The 20,798-nt window shown below is 41.7% G+C and overlaps 1 protein-coding gene across 1 annotated transcript in view; it reads left to right on the top strand.

Moving 5' to 3' along the window:
* Positions 1-19,322, top strand: part of LOC308056858 (neuronal acetylcholine receptor subunit alpha-7-like) — a 70,291-nt gene extending 50,969 nt beyond the window's left edge. The window contains exons 9-10 of the mRNA XM_080372731.1: positions 10,899-11,008; positions 16,174-19,322. Of these exons, the coding sequence (XP_080228857.1) occupies positions 10,899-11,008; positions 16,174-16,695 (632 nt within the window). The 3' untranslated portion in view covers positions 16,696-19,322. The remainder of the gene's footprint in view (positions 1-10,898; positions 11,009-16,173) is intronic.
* Positions 19,323-20,798: the final 1,476 nt, after the last annotated feature.

Genomic DNA, 20,798 nt, shown 5'->3' with positions numbered 1-20,798 from the left:
TGGAGATCCTGGCTTAGATGTGCTTATCTCATGTATTTGCTTATTTCTCTGAGTAACAGGAGGGACTTCTATTGCACTTGGAGGCTGCTGACTTTAAGCTCTTGCAGTTTTCTTGTGCAGCTTTATCTTTTGGAGCTTTCTCCAGTCAGATCCCAGCTACTACTTCCCTCAAATATGAGAAGTCTTTTCCCCTGCAGTCCAAGGTCTATACTCTGCTGTTCTCTTTCCTCACTCTCTTCATGGTCTTGAACACCGTAGTTTCATAATAACTATAGCCTAGGCTGCCACTGATTATCATGTTCCCAACCAGTTCTTCCTTGATAGTGAAGAGCAGAGCAAGCTGTGCACCACCCCTGGTTGGCCTGTACTGGTATCAAGAAGTTATCACTGACATCCTTCAGAAATCCCCTTGACTGCTTGCATTACTCTGTGTTGCCTTTTCAGCAGATATTAGGAGGTCCAAGTCCCCTGTGACAACCAGGATCTGTGATACAGAGGCTTCCCTGAGTTGCTTTAAGGCAACCCTTATCCACTCTGTTTGGGTGGTCTCTAAGGCACCCCCACCACAGCATCATTTTCATTGGCCTCTTCACTCAGCCTGTCCCACAAGCTCTCCAGGAGCTCTCATCCATCCCACAGAGAAGTCCCTCATATCCAAGCATCTCCTTCACATAAAGAGCAATGTTGTCTTTGCTGTCTGTTCCCCCTGGAGAACTTGTACCTATACATCAGAGTCTTTCAGTAGTGAGAGATGTCCCTTCACATCTCAGTTGTCCCAGCAACATTATTGTTTCATGACAACTTGTAGAGCTCCAGTTGCTCCTGCATATTTTCCAGACTTCATGCATTTGCTGACTCTGGAGGTGAGTCCCTCCACCTTGTTTCACTGTTCCTGAGGTCTGGCCACACAACATCACTTCCTTTCCACTCTTGTCCACCATTTCTCTGTTTAAATTTGGGTCATAATCTCCGTTAGACAGTATTCCTAGTTTAAAGCCTTGCTCCTAACTCCTTGCTCTGCTCTGAATAGGCAGGGAAAGACTGCTCACCCATCTGGCTTCTGCACCCAAACAGCCCTTGTTCAATAAGTGCTCAAAGCTAGGGTTGTGGTTTTACATGATCTTGAGGTCTGAAAACCTTACCCTTGCTCTAACAGGGTAGCACAGCATAATCTCTCCACAGTGATCTTATAGGTGATCCCAAATGGGATATTTTAGCTGCTGAACTGGATATACCACGTCATGATCACAGTTCAGTGTGATCTCTGATCCAGTTGAAAATCCTCAGAAATAAGCATGAGAAAAAGGAGGATGCTTAGACATCTTGTTCAACATTTGAAGAAGCAGCATGGTCAGTGCCAGGTTACATGAACAAACAAACCTTCTAAAGCATGTGGTTTGAGAAGGACACAAGTAATTTGATCTTGAAGAAGAAAGATCCATTGCTGGTCTGCAGAAAAGCCACTGTCACTGGTCTTCATGAATGTGGGAGCAAAGATGCTCTGAAAACATGACACACACTTTAAAAATCTACATTATATTGTTAGTGTCTTCATTTTTAAAAACAAACATGCATCCACACCTGCCTGGATCAAGATGAACACTCCCAGCCTTTGCTAGGACGAAACCACTAGCACTTAACATGCTGTACCCCCTACATTTCCCTGCCTTCTGACCACAGCTTTAACTACTGAACTGTAATAACATAGGAAATTCTCACAGCTGCTGTTTGAAGTGTCTTTGTTGAGGGATCAAAGGAAAGCTGGTCTAATATGACACCAAGAAAAGAACTATCTTCTGAGGTCTTGTATACTTGCAAAGAAGTACATGATTCTATGAAGAAATGTGGAATTCATATCTCAATTCTTGTTAGTTGATGTGACTCTCCTTTGACCTCAACTTATGTTTGCAATAAATGAAGCACCACTCAGCCTAAATAATCACAAGGAGGCAAGTGGAGCAAGACACTTACCTTTTTCTACCTCTCTGCAAAGTGACTCGCCACTTTCTTGGTATGTTCTCTGCATTCTCTGTCTGTCTGTAAAGCTGCTCAGAGCAGAGGATCTCTAACTCCACACATCCATCTTCCTCACACAATGGACTTCCATTTCTATGTAGCCTGCCTACCCATTGCTGTGTTAATACACATTAAAAACAAGAAGCCGACTTCTTTTATGTCAGAGCAAGTGTCAAAGCTTGGCCTAGAAATTAGCAGTAGGCTGCGCAGCATCTTTGAACATAAGGACCCAGCTGCTGCTTTACATTGTGGGGTGGTGGGTAGAGCTTTCCTTTCCACAGTGAGCCAGCTCCTTTCTGCATCAAGAATTGTGCCAGTTGGACAGGCTGGGTTACTACATTTGCCCTCTACTATTACTCAGATTTCTGGGGCTTGCATTCACACCAGTAACTAGCCACTCCTTGGCCAGCAGCGTGTCTCGTCCTGTCCTCCAGGGGGAACAAGGTATTTTCAAAGCCCATTTTTCAGCAGCATGCATATGTACAAAGCAAGGCACCACAGTCTTTCAGAAGCTGAATCCTGCCCTTCTGCAAACTCATCTGCAATGCCAAAGAAAGGAGAAGTCTGGGAACCAGAGCAAAGATGTTTGTGTTTCTGTTTAAAACATTAACCATCCATAGCAACAGAAACCAGCTCAGCCATTTAGATCGAAAGCATTAACATCCCATGACATCTACAAACACAACAGTTTGGCCAGAATCCAACACAATTTGACTGTATGAACAAGGCTTTTTTCACTACAGGGTCCTGGAGGTCCCTCCTGGCACTTAAAATCTCTTGGGTATAGCTCCTAAAAGACTTTCAGATCATGACTATACAGCCGTGTCCTAAACTTACCCTTCCTAGTATAGCTTAATCATGCCTCACAGGAAACGTGTCTGGCTGCACTTGTGATCTGACTTACTTTTAATTTCTGTCCTTAAAGATACTTTTATCAAGAGTCTATGTAAGTAGACAGCTGGAGTTTATTACTTGAGGAAAGGATATACAGAAGTGCAGAGAACTCCAGATGTGTTGCACACCTGAAATTACTGGTCTAAGTGCACTAATCACTGGCTAAAATCATAAAGTCTGTATGATACAGCTCAGGTAGATGACAAAAATTATTCTTTCTGCTTCTAAAATCCTATGCAATTTTGCACAGATTTGTCTTGCACTATAAATGCCAGTAATTTCATTGGAATTCCATGCACCTTCCTGTCCCTACCACATATCACCATCGCTCCCTGTCTAGTGCATTATGTGAGAAGGGGTGCCCATGTCCGTGATTTCCTGGTTCAGTGACCAAACTCAAATTAAACAAACACTGTTATTTCAGTTACAGCTTTTCCACAAGCTCAGGTCCTGCCTCTTGAAACTAAAGGCTTACGTAATTTATCTGAGAACTGCATTTGAGGATTGTAGATGTCAACTGGAAGCATTTTATTTTATTTCTGTAAAGACAATGTGATCCAAGTAAATGGCATTGGATAATAAGATCTGGTTTTGGTGAAGATTTTATGACCATTTCTGAAGAAAGGATGAGTTCCTTCCTTAGGCAATAGACATAAGCCTGAATTCTTTTTTTTAAAGAGCACTGTGCCTCCCTGTTTACAGTCTTCGTATCTCTGACCTGTTTCATTAAACTGTATTTTCCATTTGAAAGCAACCTTGTAATTAAGGCTAGGAAATCATGCATTAAGAAGTCACTAAGGAACAAGTTCCCCTAAGACAAAACAAATTCCGAACTGTAACTCTTCCTCTTCATGACTAACGTTTGACTAGAGACTCCTTAGGGTGGTTGTGCTTACCCATCCAGTGGTACCTGATAAAGCAGTGACCAGAATCTCATTCATCTTGCACTACTGTAGGAACGTCTGCAAAAATCAATGTCTCAGTACAAGCTGCTAGTTTGGACTCAGAGACTTAAAAAAAATTCAGTTCCTAATGCAAAGTTTGGTTACTACCGAAACCAGCTAGTTTTTCAGAAATACAGAGCAGTCCACAGCCCATGTTAAAGTCAGACATGGTCAAAAGCCATTGCTCTGGGAAATTGAGAGCAACACAGTTGTGAGCATAACCAGCATAGCTTCCTGAATTGTCTTTCTCCCTGCCTGCAATATCATCTCCAGAGGGGGAAATCATTAGGGGCCACATGGCACTGAAAAGTTTAGAGCTGTCCCCACTTTTCCCTCTCCTTCTGTGATCCCTGCTGCTTCCAGCACCAGATAGAAAACATCATTAAGGCCCCAGCTCCAGTAACCAGCAGGTTCACTTCTCGTTCCACTCTGCAGTGATACACAGGCTGTGGTGTAATTCCTCCCCCCAACTTCACCCACCTTATAGTTACCTCAGGTTTACTGTGCTGCAGTCCCACCGCTGTAAGAACAGGGTGATACCATGCAGAGACAGACCCTAAAAGGCTTACTTTGGAAACCCCACCCAGCTCTTTACTCTCATATTGGTCCAAACCTACTGCAGTCTTTAAGTTCACCCCCAGGTAGCATAAAAAATAGTCACACAGAGAAACTGCTAGGAGCACCTGCAGCAGAACGCTTTCAGCTTGAGATCAAAGCTGCAGTAAGCTCTGAGTTGGCTGCTGCTGCTCCACCCCAGCCAGCGCTCCGAGGAAGTATCACTTTCAAGGTACTTTGTCAAAGCAGAGAAGGCACACTTCTGCCCAAAATCCAAATCTTGAAACGGAATGTTCAGACCTTTCCAGACAGTCAGATGGTTTGTTTCTTCCATAAACATCTTTTACAGCTGGAAATTCAAGGCGTCCCTTTAATCATTTCTTACTTTTTCCCATGCCCAAATAACTGCAAAGTGCTGCAAATCATTATTTCGTTCCAGCTCTGTCCAAAATAACACTATTGGTTTTGGATCAAGAATCTGTATTTTGCTCTAGAAGGAGTTTTATAGTAGAAAGTCTGAAACACCTGGAAGCTGGCACGTGCAGAGTGTGTTTGAAAGGGGAACAAGGGGCTCATGAATATGAGGAGCTGTCACTTCCTATGATTAACATCTACATGGTGTTTGACACCTTGGCTGGATCTATCAAATCTGCACAATAAAAATGAAGTTATCTTCACCTCCAGAAAACAATATTGCATTTCTCCTTTTCTTCTTTTGCTGAGCTCCTCTGCTTACTTCTTTAAAAAACACTGCTTAGGGGTCTACTATTATGACTTATTTTCAGCTGTGCCCCTCCTTGCCAGTCTTTATCATGCCCACATTATTTCAGTACAAATGGTTTGACGCCGTGAGTAAGTATGTTTGCAGCAGATGCTTCAGGTGATTTCTTGCAGTTAGTTGTACAGCAAACAAAGCTGCAAACTACTAAGACAAGGAAGCAATGTGGTGCTTTGCCACCTCCAGGAGTTACAGATTGTTTTAAGTGATGAGCATTAGGCATTGTGGTTCTGACTAGAGAGAGAAAATGAGATTAATCTCCTGTTACATTTTCTATCATCTGCCAGTGTGTTCTCAGCTGCTGCCACTTCACTTTATCTTTCTTTTGATTTTGTGGAGTGCTTTTCCCACCTCCCTTTCATGGTCTGCCTAGTACCTTGTTGGTGCCAGAACCCTACTCAGCCTCTTCTATGAAACAGAAATTCTCATTCACAGCAGCTCTTACAGTTTCATGCCTTGTGATCAATGATGCTTTTACCAAAGCCACGAGTCTTGAATGTTTTTCTTTACTTAAAAAAAAAAAAAAAAAAAAGAGAACAGTTAGAACAGTTTTACTTTTCAAACACCCAGTTCTATTCTTCAAAAGCATATGGGAGAAGACTTTGAAAATGCTGCAAAAACACTGCTCCTGTGTCCTCTACAAGTACCATAACCAAAAGGTAGACACAGCAATTAATCCTAAAGTCTCTCTTTTTAAAGACATTTTGTGTTTATGAGGGACCAACTGGACTGAGATGGTCTTTGCTTTATACTGTCAGTAAAAGCTAATGAATGGCACGAGGTGTCCTAGCTACATCAAATCTTGGCAATGGTGGAAATTTTTTACCTTTCTATGTCCTCTTGGGTCTTTGTTTGCTGTCTGTGTACGACACTAAATCAATCAGCAAGGAAATCTTTCCTCCACCTTTTGGTTTCCCTGGTCTCTGAGAAACTCTGCCACCACCTGTGTAGACTGCAATAGTGTCTCTCCAGCACCAGCTCTGGTCCCTGCCACAGCAGAAAAGAAGAGGGTGGTTGAAAGCCCCTCCAGTCGTGTCCGAGGTTTTCAGCATCCTCCACAGGCTTCAGTTCATTGCCCTGGCCCATTTCCACAAGGAGGAGCAGTGAATATCTCATTCTGTGCGTGCTCTGAGACATTTCTCCCATTTTCTAAGAGCTCACCAGAAACGTAGCACTCAGAATGACTGAAATGACCTGACTTAGAACAGTTCTAAACTCGGTCATCACTTCACATGCAGAACCTGACATTTCTTACAAAGACGGAATACAAACAGGAACACCAATTGGAGTTACCCAACTTGATCACTATATGTCAGCATGACACTGTCCTCCTTCCCCCAGTATTTCATAGGAACAACAAGACCGTAACTGGTCACAATGGAGAAACTCTGCCTTTTCTACGATTAACTCTGTTGACAAATCTGGATAATACACTGCTTTCTCAGTCAGTGTTCAGTGATAAAATCGACAAGGCAAAACATCCATCTGGAATCATCTTGCTCCTCTCAGAGTTTCTGTTTCATTTACCCTGCTCCTAATCAGTCCATAAAGTTAATCCAGTTCCACAGAAACAGCAAATCTTCCAAAACATCTCTAGAATAATCCAAAGGTGCTCCTCTAACATCAGATAACAGTACAGAAGGTCCAAAAATGGTACTGGATGTGTCTCAAGTTATGAATTGCAAGTCATTGCCATCCTTTTGATATAGGTGACATTAAAGGATGCTTACAAGAAAATAATAGCTATTGTCACTGATGTTTAAAAAAATACTTTCTAGCTTTCTGTGGTTGTATTAAATCTATACTTGCTATGACAACAGCACCTGGTCATCTTCTGACAGTGCTGAGACAGAAGCTGACAACTCCCAGATGTTAAAACAGCTGCCAGGTACTGTGTTACATAATACCTCCTTTGGCAAAGAAAAGGAAGAAAATCTATTGTAGAAGCACAAATACTTCATACTACATGAAAGAGATCAACCAAGCATCCGAAACAGATTTTGCATTCACACACAACTGCTGAAGAAAGCAGAAAACAGGTCTGAAAAACATACGAGAGCACGTAGCGGTGAACTGTGCAGACCTCAGTATCCCTGGGGAATGTCACTGCGTCAGTCAGGGATACTGAGGGCTTCCAATCCAAACACATATCTTCTGCTCCCATTTCCTGGCCTGTGGCAGCTGTCCAGGGCAGAGTGCAAATAAGCCAGTTCCCCTCTGGAAGGGGTCATGTTGCTTCCAAGCTGTGCCCCAGAGCTGCTGACATACAGCAGCCAGGCCCCTGCTCTTCCAATTGCACGCCGTTTTGGGATTGCTCTTCCTGACACTGCCTGTGGTGAAGTGATTTGTTAAAGCCTCCAAGCTGACCCATCCACACCAGGGACCACGTAGTAACCAGGAGTTCTTGAGCAAGATACAGAGAGATGCTTAATGAGAGTTGCTGAGCATTTTCCTTCTGCAATGTAAGTGAAAGGGGCTGAGCTTCTTTGTAAAATCAGATTTGCATTTACTCCTGGCAACGGACACAGGTAGGGGTAGGACTCTGTGGGAGTCCTGTTTGCATAAGTGCTGTAGGCTTTAGGATAGACCCTAAAATACTGGCAAAACCAGTCTGGTGGCTGGGCTGTGACTGCCACCTGGGAGACCAAAACTCTGTTCTTACTCCACTGCTTGTCTCCCATGCCACATCCTGCAGGAGAGCTTGCTATTTCTGTGCTCAGCAGCATCAGGTTTAGATTGGATATTAGGAAAAACTTCTTCACTGAAAAGGTGGTCAAACATTGGAATGGGCTGCCCAGGGATGTGGTGGTATTGCCATCCCTACATCCCTGTTCAAAAAATGTGTAGATATGGTTAGAGGTATGGTTTAGTGATGAACTTGGCAATCCTAGGTTGACAGTTAGACTTGATTATCTTAAAGGTCTTTTCCAACCTAATTGATTCTTGATCAGTGGAGGCCCAGGAACAGAGCTCTCTAATTTAAGGCTGTGTGGACCTTGGGTAGGGTGAGTAAAGACTGCAGTCCCATGGCTTCAAGTGTCACCCTTTCAAGAATAGCAAGGAAAGCTTGATCCTACCAGCAGCTAGGCTCCTCTTCTCACAGGGTTCCTGAAGAAGGTCAAGTCATGGTCATATCAGAGCAGGTGCTAGAGGTGAAAAGGGACAGCATCCTTTGCAGCTTTCACCAGATGATGGGTTTGATCTGGCTGGTGTGAGGTCTGAAGACTGCCAGGAGCAGAGATGCAAGCCAGCAGACTGGAGGACTATTAAGCCATGCTTTTAGGGAGGTGCGTGGGAGACAGCACAGAAGTCTTCCCCACCAGTTCTCCTGGCTATTGCAGTAGGACCATGTTTTTCTGCTACTGGGAAAGACAGGATGTAGGATTATGTCCTGGAAGGAAAGATCAGAAAATACTGAGTGGGTATGGGTATTGTTTCAGAGCCAGGACCATTTTGCCTCATGAACGTACCTACTCAGTTTTGGGGCCTTTTCTTCCCTTACAAGTGAATCATGACTGAACCCCAGCCCAGCTAGTTCTTGGCCATCCCTGCCTGTGGCTCAGCCCCACTGCAGTGTCTGGATTGTGGCTCTGCCCCAGTGCAAGGTCTGGGTTGTAGGCAGAGTCATGTTCCCAATCAGAGACCTGCGGGCAGAAGATCTAGCAATTCCTTTTTGAACAATGGCTATTATACCTACCTTGCCTTGCTACAGGAAAGGAGGCGATAGCCTTTATCAAATCTCCAACCACAGATGTGAAGGCTAATGTGACAGATGTGCCAGCTGTTGCTACTTCCTTCCTCTCCTTTCACTCCTGGTTCCTTGGGGCTGGCAAAATTCAGCCCTAGAGCAGGTCCGGGCTGCACCAGGGCTTTGAGACTTTCTTACCCTGAAATGAATACAGCACCTGCACCTGCCTGGGCTGTGTACATCTACCTGCCAGTTCTCATTTCACAGATATCTTGTGACATTTGACTGCCTGACACTGACAATAGGGCTAACATACCATGCCCTATTTCCTCTATCATTACTTTCCAGCTGAAAACTTCACTGTATCTTAAACAGAAACCCCCTCATCCCTAAATGCAGGTGATGCACACCCAGCCATCTTCCTTGCCTGTCACCAAGTAAAAACATGAACCACATTTCTTTATGGGTCCACAGGTCCACTACCATTCCTGATCTGTTCCTGAGAGAACTGTTTTCCCTGTTTACTAGCAGGTCTCCACGGTCATTTCCTGACCTCTGTTCCTGGGTTTAAAGCATAAAAAACTGGGAGTGTGAATTCCCCTGCTAATCATTTGCTGGGATCTTGAGCCAGATAATACCAAGTTGTTTCCAAGTTCAACTGGGAGACTAAAATTCCAAGGATCTGTAAAAAATCCTAGCTAAAGCCATTTTAAATGGACCACTTCAGGCCTTTGAAGTCTGGTAGCATCAAAATGCATAGAATTTATGTAAGTTATTTAGTTACTTATGGCAATAATTAAATCAGTGATGTCAACACTGCTGTGTTTCTGTTACGTGGGGCATACATGAATCAGACCACCCGGCTTCCCTGAAACCTGAGTTCCTGGTTCACTCTGCTTCTGCCTGGCTTTTGGCTCTCTTCTCTCATGAGTAAGTGCAACAGAGGCCTTTCAAGTCACCTCACCCTCAGGACTCTTCTTTTAATCCAGCTGCATAATTCATTTTGCCACAGAAAGCCATGCCCACCCCTTGAAGCAATCGCAGCATTGGTTTCAGGGAGGCCTGAGAACCTCATTATTATGAACAAGCTTTTTGCCACTGAGGCAGTGGGAATTGGTATTAACAAACGGAGCCGGAACAAAACTTGCCTTGGAGCTTGCATTGTATTTTTGACTTAGCCTGCAAAATGCAGGAGGGAAGGCTGGGGATAGGAGGAGGCTGCAGCCTGGGGCAGTGTCACCTGCTCCCCCACACCACCCCATTGTATCAGCCAACAGCTCTGCTCCCTGGTATTTTGCCACAGCAGCCTTCAAATGTCATTAACCATGTGGATAATTCTGCTTTACACTCCAGTGCATCAACTACACTCCTGCCATGAGGAGGCTGTACTGCCACTTAGGAGATACCATTTCAAGTCTCAGTTCTGGCTTTGAAGATCTTGATTGCTTTCCTACATGGCAGGCTTAAATTTAGCACTCAGCAAGGATGTAGTGTGCTTTCATAGGAGTGAAAAGAAGTGGTCTTGAGGGCCAAGGAGGGTGCTGAAAAACATGCTTAACCCTTTGTGATTAGTGGAGAGGCGAGGGAGGGGATCTGCTGACACTTTCAGGGGGGGTCCAGTGACACCATGAAGACAGCATTTCCCTCCGGCACATCTGCTGGTACAGTAGGGCAGCCCAGGACTGGGGATGCTAGTGTTCAGTGAGTCTGGTTAGCTCATGTCTTTGCCATCCTGGCACCAGGCAGGGAGCTGATCCTTCGCAGTGGGGCCTACATTCCTTTCTGGGAACAAAAGCAAAGCAGGTTATGCCTTTCACTGGTTCTAGCCCTTCCCTCACTGGAGAAGAGGGAGCTGAGCAGATACACAGAAAACCTCAAAGGCCTTAAGTGCTCCAGAGCAGAAAAGAGAATGTTTGGATGTGATGTAGTCCTTCTCAAATGCAGATCTCAAGGCAAGGCCAAGGAATTTTATTTGCCTGTTTGTTTTTTTCTTCTTCTAACCAAGTCCTGCTTTTACTTGCAGCTCAGTATTTCGCTAGCATCATGGTCATCGTTGGTCTGTCAGTGGTGGTAACAGTGCTGGTTCTGCAGTTTCACCATCATGACCCGCAAGCTGGAAAGATGCCCAAATGGGTAAGCAGCTTTGGTGGTAAATATTCAACAGCCTACTGAAAGAAAAAAATAATCCAAAAGCTGTAGTAAGCTATTTATAGGTGAGGGACAGAAGTTGCTCTCCATTAATCTGAAGAGTCAGCTATGCACAGCACGTTTGATACTCACATATGCTTTTGGAGGGAAAGAACAAACATGCTACATTTGGTTGTCCATTAAAAACCGTATCTGTTACTTGGGTTTGGGGTGTTATTGGAGTAGTTTAGTCATGGCAGAGCAATCCTGCCCAGCACTCCCTTTGCAAGTGCTACTCCTGTGGGCATCACCTTTGATTTCTTTTCCTGCAGACACCAGTACTGATAAAATCTGACATTTCAGACCCCTAAACAAACACTGGTCTCTACTGGGCAGATTTTCTGCCTTGTTCCCTTACAGAGGTTCTCATTGCAGTTTGTGACAGAGCTATAATCTCCCAAAACAAAGACAGGAAGGGAACCCAATCTACTTCTGTCTTGCAACTATGAGCTGGCTCCCTGAGTTGCTGGAACATCAGGAACCCTAATACTTTAGTGTAGTAGGGGTGTTGCCTGCTGAACCCAGCTATGCTTGTCACAGCTTTGAGCTCACTGCTACTGCAGCACCAGCAGAAACAGAAAGGCAATGCTATTGGGCTCAGCGTGACTGTACTAAGGAGACTCCTGGAGTTCCCTGGCTTGGAATTCTGCCTTCTGCTAAAGCCACATCCACTTGCCTGTGAGGAAAACCAATCACGTCTACTGCCATCTGATCAGTTCTCAGTGCATTAGCATGTGGACCCTCTTTTCTCTGCAGCAGCAGCCTGTTAGCCCAGTGAGGTCTAGCACCAACACCAGCTGGCTTTCAGGAAGAATATGTTTTCAAGCTAAGAGAAAACAATGTTGTCTTTTCCTCTCCTTTTCCTAAGATCAGATTTTAGAATAGGCAAGGTATGTTTTGTATTTGCAAAAAGAAAAGGAATGAAAGCAGAAGCAGATACAAATAGTTACAGTCAAGTATCTACCTACTCTAGTTTCACAGAAGTCTGATTGTACAGCAACCTCTGGTATCTCATTCACCACATTTGTCATGATAGACAATTATCCTGACATGATATTGAATATCACATGGTTACCAATGTCAGCCTGAGTACAGAGCAGCTTTCTAATTTAACATCTCTACAAATAAACTGCAGCATAAATGCAAAAAAAAAAATAAATCCAGTAGCAATTAAGCATACTAACAATTATTTATAAAGTTCTGTATCATTTAAAATCATCTTACTTTTAAGCCAACAGAACACATGAGTTCTGAATGAATGTGCATGTAAGCAAGACCTGAGGCCACAGATCTGGGTAAATATGCTTCTCATATCTACATGGACAGGGTATGCAGCAGCATAACAGCCCCCATGGACAATTTTATCATTTTTTCTGCTTTTCAAGGAGCCTAGACACAATGGCTCACATTAAATCTGCTCACAGGCCCTGCAAGTCAGCTTTTGCTCTGATCGTCTCTCGCTCTCTTGGCTGGAAAAACAGCATGCAATGAATTGCACTGTTGAGGAACCTTGTTCAATGGCCTGGCAGCTGAACAGGCATACATTAAAAAAATTCCACCAGGAAGCAAAAAACTGTGGAAGCACAGATGATAGGCTGTGAAAGCTGTAGACAAGGCAAACTGACAGGGCTGAGAGATGTCAAGAGAAAAAGGGTGAATGCCAAGTGTGTAGAGGAGAGAATGACCCCACAAAAGCGGGCATTAGTTCTCTGCAAGGACAAGGCTCAGTCATTAGGATTCATGGCAAAGTCTCCATTTTTATTTCTTTTTCTTGTCTACCTATGACAGGCATTTCTTACAGAGACAACCTGAAAGGTTTTTGCACAATGAAACCCAGGAATCTAAGATGGCCATCTGCAGAAATAAAGACACGGCTTACCTGGAATTTGTTCTCTGCAGTTCCAGTCCCAGCAGATACTCCCTACGTCTGTCTACTTACTCCCCACACCCTCCTCATCCTGGCAGAGCCAGACATCAGTTAATTGCAAAGCTCTAACCCTGATTAATTGGATATCGTTAGAGGATTGTTCTCACCTCCTGCTTAAATGGATTTAGCTGCAGGAGATTGTTGTAGGGGAAGGTATTGGCTTGTGGGGGAGCAGCTCCAGACCTAGAAGATTTGACTGATCGTGTTGCCTAAATACCTGCTTCCTAAGCTATTTACAGTTGAGCAGCTTCTTTTCGCTCCCTGCCTCTCGAGGGATCTGTCCTTGGCTTTTGAACCAGAAAAGGGAGATGTGTATGTTAGTATTTAGCCTCTTTGTAGGTGCTTACTTCTCCCCTTTACTGCTCAGAATTGTGCCTTCCTTTCTATTAAACTTTGATGACTTACTAAAGCCAACTTTTTCCAAGAGAGGAGTCTAAGTACAAGGTGTTCAGTCAGGGCAATTGTTGGCTACTCAGCTGCTAAGTGAGAGTGCTGGTTACTCGACACATTTCATAATGTGTGCTGAGCTAGCATGGAAAAGAGTGCTACAGGGCACGCAGCTGAGGATCACTGGTACCTCTGCTGACAACTAAGACTGTTGTATAGGTGAGAGACATGGAGAGACCAAACACAGAGAGGAGAAAGGGTTTTGCAGGAAAAGGCAAGAGCACTCTGTCTCTTTGCTGTTCCTAGACCAGGTTTGTTAGGTTTCAGGCTTTTCTTTTGATATGCTTTAAACCTGGGCATGCACAGATTTGCTTGGGTGCTGGTGCCCCTCAGCAGGAGAGCTTTAGTTGGGAGACTCTCCCCTCTGGACTAGGCCAGGCAGGTGGCTGTGATGGGATCTAGAAATACAGCTGTATTATGGTTAGGGGAGGAACTTCATGGAGAGGGCCACAGCAAGTTTAGGCTGTTGGCCTCTGAGGACAGCTGTATCTGTGTCCTTCCTTCATAGAAAACTGTATATGATAATGGAGGTGAGAACATAGATTCATGCCATCGTGCCCAGGCTCTTATCCCACAGTCCTTATACAGCAGCTGTCTCCTAAATTAATTGGTGTGACAAGAACAGGTTGATGCCTCTGTGTCTGTGTTTTCAAGGAAATACGGCATTTGGAAGTACAAGCAAATTAAAAAGCTGTGTTGCTGACTTCTGCGTATTTATTTTTCAATGGGAAATGGGTTTGGCTCTGTTTATAAATGTAAGTCCCCTAAGGAGTAAACACTTTGTCTTGTAAGAAGAAGTAGCATTGCTATAGAATAGGACTTTTTCACCTCATATCTCCTTCTAAGGAGCTAAGGCAGACATACTAACATTTTCTAATAAGAAAGTTTGTCTGGCTTAGTATTTTGGAATTTCACAGTACTGGAGAGTTAATTTATCTCTTTCCTTTGCCACTGACACTGTGGAAACATTGCTAGCAATTAAGATCTTTATTTTGTTCCATGATGTTCCATTTTGTGTCCATAAGAAGTCAGACAACATTGTAATTAAGTAAGTTCAATTAAATGCAAGATTGATTTTTATTTAGGCTGCTACATTATAATTTTCTATTTGTCTGTGGTGACCATGGAGGAAATAATGAAATATTTAAAGACCCCAGTGGAAGCAGAATAATATGAATCACAGGAAAACAGTCTTTCAGGATGAACAATAAAAGATTCATTAGTGGGAGAAAAGCAGAAAGACTCACAGAAAATGGCATGGGGTTGTGACCCAGAAGAATTCATGCTGCAGAATTTAACAATTGTGTAACCATCTTCCGCTGGTCATTGTTGCTGGCTTTTACTATTATAATTCCCAATTGTGGTAATTAATGCCTCTCTTTTCTGAAATTATGCTTGTCATTACAGCAGCAACCCAAAGTGCTAGCTGTAATTTTCCCATCCCTGCATCTGTACTGTAAAAATACAGGAGAAAACTCATCCTTCCTCTGAAACAATTTTCGAGGCAAAGTGGGGTCCTGAGTCAAGCCTGACTGTGGCAGGATCACATAGGGAGTCCTGGGCCAAGGCTCAGAAGTGAAACCACAGGTCACATCTGTTCTCTCCTGGACATCAGATTATTTGACTTGCAAGCAGAATGATAAAATCATTAAGGACCCCACCTCTCTTCTGGAAGGAACTCTGAGAAGCATGTTGCAAATTTCCATTTTGTATACATAATACCTGAAGGACCTTATAATTACAAGATTTTACTGTTAGTTTGCTGCCCTTTAGACAAGATGTTACTGATTTTGCAGCCTTTTTACTGCCTTTCACAGCAAACAATGTTAGCAATAGGAGTCATAGCAGGCTTGGATTTCAGACAAGACATCTGAAGATCAATTCACCGGGAAGAAATGCTGGATGCAGTCTCTGGAATTAGCTCATTTGCTGATCTTGACAAGAAACATAAGGGGCACAATCTGCCATGTGCAGGTTAGAGCACTTTCATGATGCACCAGAGCAGTTGTACACCAGAGCACAGAGAAATGACAGCAGTCAATAGTAGCCTTTAGATTTGGAACTGCCCAATTTAATTTTTCACCATAATAATTCCATTTAATATATTCTATATAATAATTTACTATTCTTCTTTTGAAAAAAGGCCTGCTGTATTATGTGGCTGAACTCTTCAAAAAGTATTAAAATGGCTTTCAAATTAGAAAATAACCAGCAACCAAGGCTATTTAATTAGACTTAAACAACAGAAATGCAGATGGGGAATGCGCTAAAACCAGCTCTTTGTTGTATAGGTTTTTTGTCATCAGAATCTAAACATTGCCCCCCCCATATATTTGAGTCTATCTCTTTCCATACTATCTGAGATATAGTTGAAAACAATGCAGCAAATTTTGTGCCCTTTGCTCAATTGCAGAGATCTGGGTTTGTTTGCTAAAGATATGACTTCAAGAATAATTTTGTAAGATTTTACAATGCTTTTGCTTTTGCTTTCTAAGCTAAGTGGGCATTGAACACCTGTGTTCAAGACATATTCAAAAAAAGGTCATCCTTGGAAACAAGCCAGATGAAAAAAAAAAAAAAAAAAAGGAAAAAATTGAAAGACATAGCTGGTGAACACAGAAAGCAGTCAGTATTTCTAAAGAACCGTATAGAATAACTGTATTAGTCACACAAGTTTTCAAAAACTTTTTGAATGCAGTAAAGTTCCCTTTTTTCTATCATGATCACTTTCTTTCAGGTTCGTGTCATCCTGCTGAATTGGTGTGCTTGGTTCTTACGAATGAAAAAACCTGGGGAAAACATAAAGCCCCTTTCCTGCAAATATAGCTATCCCAAGCACCACCTGAGCATAAACAGCATGGAGATGAGTGTCCTGCCTGGGCACCAGTCCAGCAATGGCAACACGATCTATAGCTACCATGCGATGGATCATCCATGCTGCCCTCAGAAGAATGATCTGGGTAGCAAGAGCGGAAAGATTACTTGCCCTTTACCGGAAGATACTGAGCTTGTTCAAAAGACAGCTTTAATGGATACTGTTCCAGTTATTGTGAAGATCCTGGAGGAAGTTCAGTTCATAGCAATGCGCTTCAGGAAACAAGATGAGGGTGAAGAGGTCTGCAGTGAGTGGAAGTTTGCAGCTGCTGTCATAGACAGATTATGCCTGGTTGCGTTTACCCTTTTTGCCATCATTTGCACATTTACAATACTCATGTCTGCTCCAAATTTTATAGAAGCTGTTTCAAAGGATTTTGCATAAGGTTTTCAAAATGAGCATGATAATTTAAAAGTGAGTATTGCCAGTAATTTTGCTAGATAATTTAACTCAAATAGAGAAGTGTACTTATATGTGCTAACATACACAGAAGGGGATGAAAATAATTTCAGGAGGTAATTATTCCTGATGTTAGTGATTGTAGTTACTGAATAGTAAATATATTGAGCTCTGTTACTTACTTCATAGACTAGTACCACATGTGATTATGTCATGATCTGTGACAAGTGATAGACAAGAATTCAGATCTACAATATATTTATTACGTTAACACTAGTATTAATGTTACTATGAATTTGTGAATGTTTAGATATTGTTAATAATTTAAATGATCACTGATTACTATAAGCTTTACAGAATTCTGTTTTCAGTATATTTGTTTTCTCATTTTTATTTAGTGTGGCTGTGACATTCACTTCTCAGATTTGATGGACATATATTCACAGTCTTATGATTCTGTGTATTGTATTGACAAAAATAAACTATCATGATGTTAACTCTTACTAGTATGGTGACTGGAGTGTTTTCTCAGTAAATATATTAAAAGAATGAATTTTCCCCAGACTATTACTTCTTTTTTAATTTTTTTAATTAGAAAATGTTGGTTGTGAGGTTGGGGAGAAATTCATTCTCCATGCTGACAGTCATATAGATCATTAACAGTGCCTTCTTAGCTCTCCTGCTGCTTAACTGTTGCTGTCATCTTGAAACTCTACTTAATTTGAAATATCTCTGATCTCTTGGGACATGGTTACAACTTAATACTGTGTGTACTACTCTGTATAATCAGGGAAACAATTTCGGGTCTGCATAATCTGTAGGAAATTTGCACTGATTTCACTGGGCTCAGATTTCATATGTAGTCTACACCACCAAAGTAGTAGTTTTTGAAAATCCTGCGAGTACTGTCCCCTTTCCAACTTAGGCACTGTGGCTTTGTTAAAAGGAGTGTGTAACAGACGAATGTAATTTTGCTAAATTTCAATGTAGCAATGTTAACTATTAATTTGCTGTCCATACATGCTCTAATATATTATCTATATATTAGTGAAAAATAATCCAATTATACCACTTCCCTGGAAGATAAGGGGGAAGAAAGCATTATTCTCAATAGCAGATTCGTTCCAGTCACTACTGTGTGTAGGAATGACATCTCTGTTGGAGTGATTTGTTTTGCCTACTGGTCACAGCAGAGCTACAAAAGGATGTGGGCTGATGTAGACACCTTTCCTCTCTGGGATAACACAGCACTTCTCTAAGTGTTCACTGAAAGGGAACAACAACCTATTACCCTCTCTGCTTGACTTTCAACTTCCCATTCTTACAGTGTTAGTGTACCAAAATCAACATTTCCCACTTCTTTGAGATGGGACCCTTCCCACCATCACTGTTGGAGAGAAACAAGCATATCACAGCTCTATTACTTGACGGAAAGTGTTTCCATCTAAAAGGTGATGGTGAAACTGGTAGTTCTACAGACTGACGGAATATGCAACAATTTCTTTTAGGATAAGGTGCTTGAACTTTTCCAGTACTGTGCTTCATTAGGTGGTGATGGCTCCCTTTAAACAGATTATTTTATTGCATTTTATTACATTCACTGTAATGTGTGTTAGCTCTGTAGCTATAAGATTAGACCATCACACCAATGGATTTATGATACTGCTTGGAGTTATGTTCAACAAAACACTTAGAAGCTATTGGAGGTCATGACTACAGTGGCCTGTTTTGTATTTCACTTAGCTTTTGTGCTTCTTGCAGTTACTTCAGTTCTGGGTGCAGCTCAAAAGGGTAACTGGTTTATAGTAAAAGCCTCTACTGAAAATTCTGTACATATTTCTGAGAGATACTGTTTTCCTTCGCAGAAGCATTAGTGCTCTAAATGGCTTTTGCTGTGCCTGCAGGAGAAAACTCCCATGATCTCTACTTCTTTCTCCTGCTCATTTTGCTGCTTCTACTTTAAAAAATTGCCTTGCTGAGGTACAGCATGCAATGCCAGAGGGCTTTGTCTAATAGAAAAATCTAACTGAACAGCAGAACTGGTCTGGGGGTTTGGGTTAGTGATACTAGGCCCTGCTCTTGGACAGCAGCTGAAATGCTCATTGTATTTTATTGCTTTAGTTATGGGGACAACCAATAGATAAAAAAAAAAGTTTAAATACCCAGTTATTTTTGCAGCTTGTGAGGCAGGGTGCTGAATGAACTTCAGAACACTTTTTCAAAGACAAGTAATATTTTTGCTTGAAAATCTTCATTTTTGAAATTAATGTCCAGTGACAGGGTGGAAAAAGGTAAAAGCTAATGTTAAAGCACACAGTCACAATAACTTAGTATCCTAATGCAAAGCATGTATCCTTACATGTAACACAGAGTTGTTGTATAAGAGTATTTTTAACTGGTTGCATATATCTTAAGATCAAAAGGAGGATGGAAGCTACAGCAGAATATTATTTCAATCACTTTTTTATTTTATAACAGCCAGTGGAAATAAACCCCCTCCATTTATAGATTATTACCTTATACTGTTAGACTACCAGGTCAAGGTTGTCTCTTATAAAGATGACCTAAAACTCAAATTGTGTTAGTGGTATGTAGTTTACAAATCTTTAGACTGAAACTACTGGCTGCTTACTTTTTCAGATGACAAAGTAAGGCAGATCCTTTTGATATCCAGTTGCCACTTGATCTTTTGGAAGGTAATAACATTGTTACCACAAAATCTGTAGAATGACATAGTGTAAAATGGCACAGTCAAATGGTTACTGTACATGCAGAACACTGCAGAATAAAGTGTGAATGCATTTTTCGGAGAATTACATAAAGATTGATACATCATCTATATATTTTAATTCACAGCTCTTCATGGCATTACTAGTTAGTGTTTCAGAGTATCTGTAAAGGTATTACAGAATTCTAAAAGAAGGAAAAATTCCTAAATCAATTACAGAGGATAAATGGCAACAAGAAAGCAACACTTAATGTCCTTCACAAAATTCAGTTACTTAAACATGCATGAAGAGTCACTGTTGTACCTTCCATGGGTAATGCAGGAACATGGTAGTAAAGGTCCTTGTCCACTTGCTCTTGCTGAGGAGTACCTTATCTCCCAGAAGGCACAGTAGTTTTCTGATCTGGAGATATTTGGCATAAGAAGATGAGAGTCTGCCCTTATTTATTGATCAAACATGAAGAACTGTTGATATCATTAAACGTAACTTTAACTTTGACCCATGGGTTACCATTTCTTTTTGAAGCATCTTAACTATCTTGATTCAAATATCTAGATATACCTGAAAATATGTGTTTTCCATTCCAGTTAGAACATTTTAGTCACCCTTGAAAGTTTGCTATTTTATCTGCCACCATAAGAAGTACAGCTGTGTAACCTCCAAGAGTGAATATCAAGTGTGTATTTATTACAGTAAAGCTACACAGTTCTTTCATTCAACAGCGTTTTAGTAGTGGCTATAATAAAGAAGTAGAGGATCATGAGCTAAAACCATTTTATTCCTCTAAATTATCATGTGCCCTGGGTAAGCGAATGGTATAAAATCAGAAAAATGTTAATGAAGAACAGGACTAATCTGGGATTTTAGACAATAAAAGTGTAAAATACTGTGAAATCCCCACAGAAATAAAGAGGTGAAACCAGCTTAAATCCCTTTCTTTTTGTGAGGCTCCTCTTGGCAGAACTTGGAAGAAAAATTTGAAACTCTATAAAACACTTGGTGAGATTATATCTGGGTTAAGAGGCTGGGCTAAAGCGGTGATCATTTGGCTGGCAGACTTCCTTTTCCCAGAATTATATATCCAGTTTGGAATTATAAGCAAAACAAGGGTTTCTTAGTCTTTTTTTTTTTTTCTTTTTTTGTCTTTTTTTTTTTTTTTCCTTTGATGACATGCAGACTAAGGGAGAAAGGACACAAAACATATGAAACTCAAGATTTCAGTTTAATAAGAAAGAGTATGCTCAGAAAACTGGCTCCCTTCCTTTCTTGCTGAATGAACTGGAGGCTGCTAGGGATTTACTTACACAGATTTTGCACAGACAAGAGCAGAAGTGTCTTTTGACATTATTTGATACCGCA

Source organism: Falco punctatus (genome assembly GCF_963210335.1).
Source record: "Falco punctatus genome assembly, chromosome: Z".
In the NCBI taxonomy this organism is placed as follows: Eukaryota; Metazoa; Chordata; class Aves; order Falconiformes; family Falconidae; genus Falco; species Falco punctatus.
Note: the sequence above shows the minus strand (reverse complement) of the source record. Positions and strands in the feature narration are given on the sequence as shown.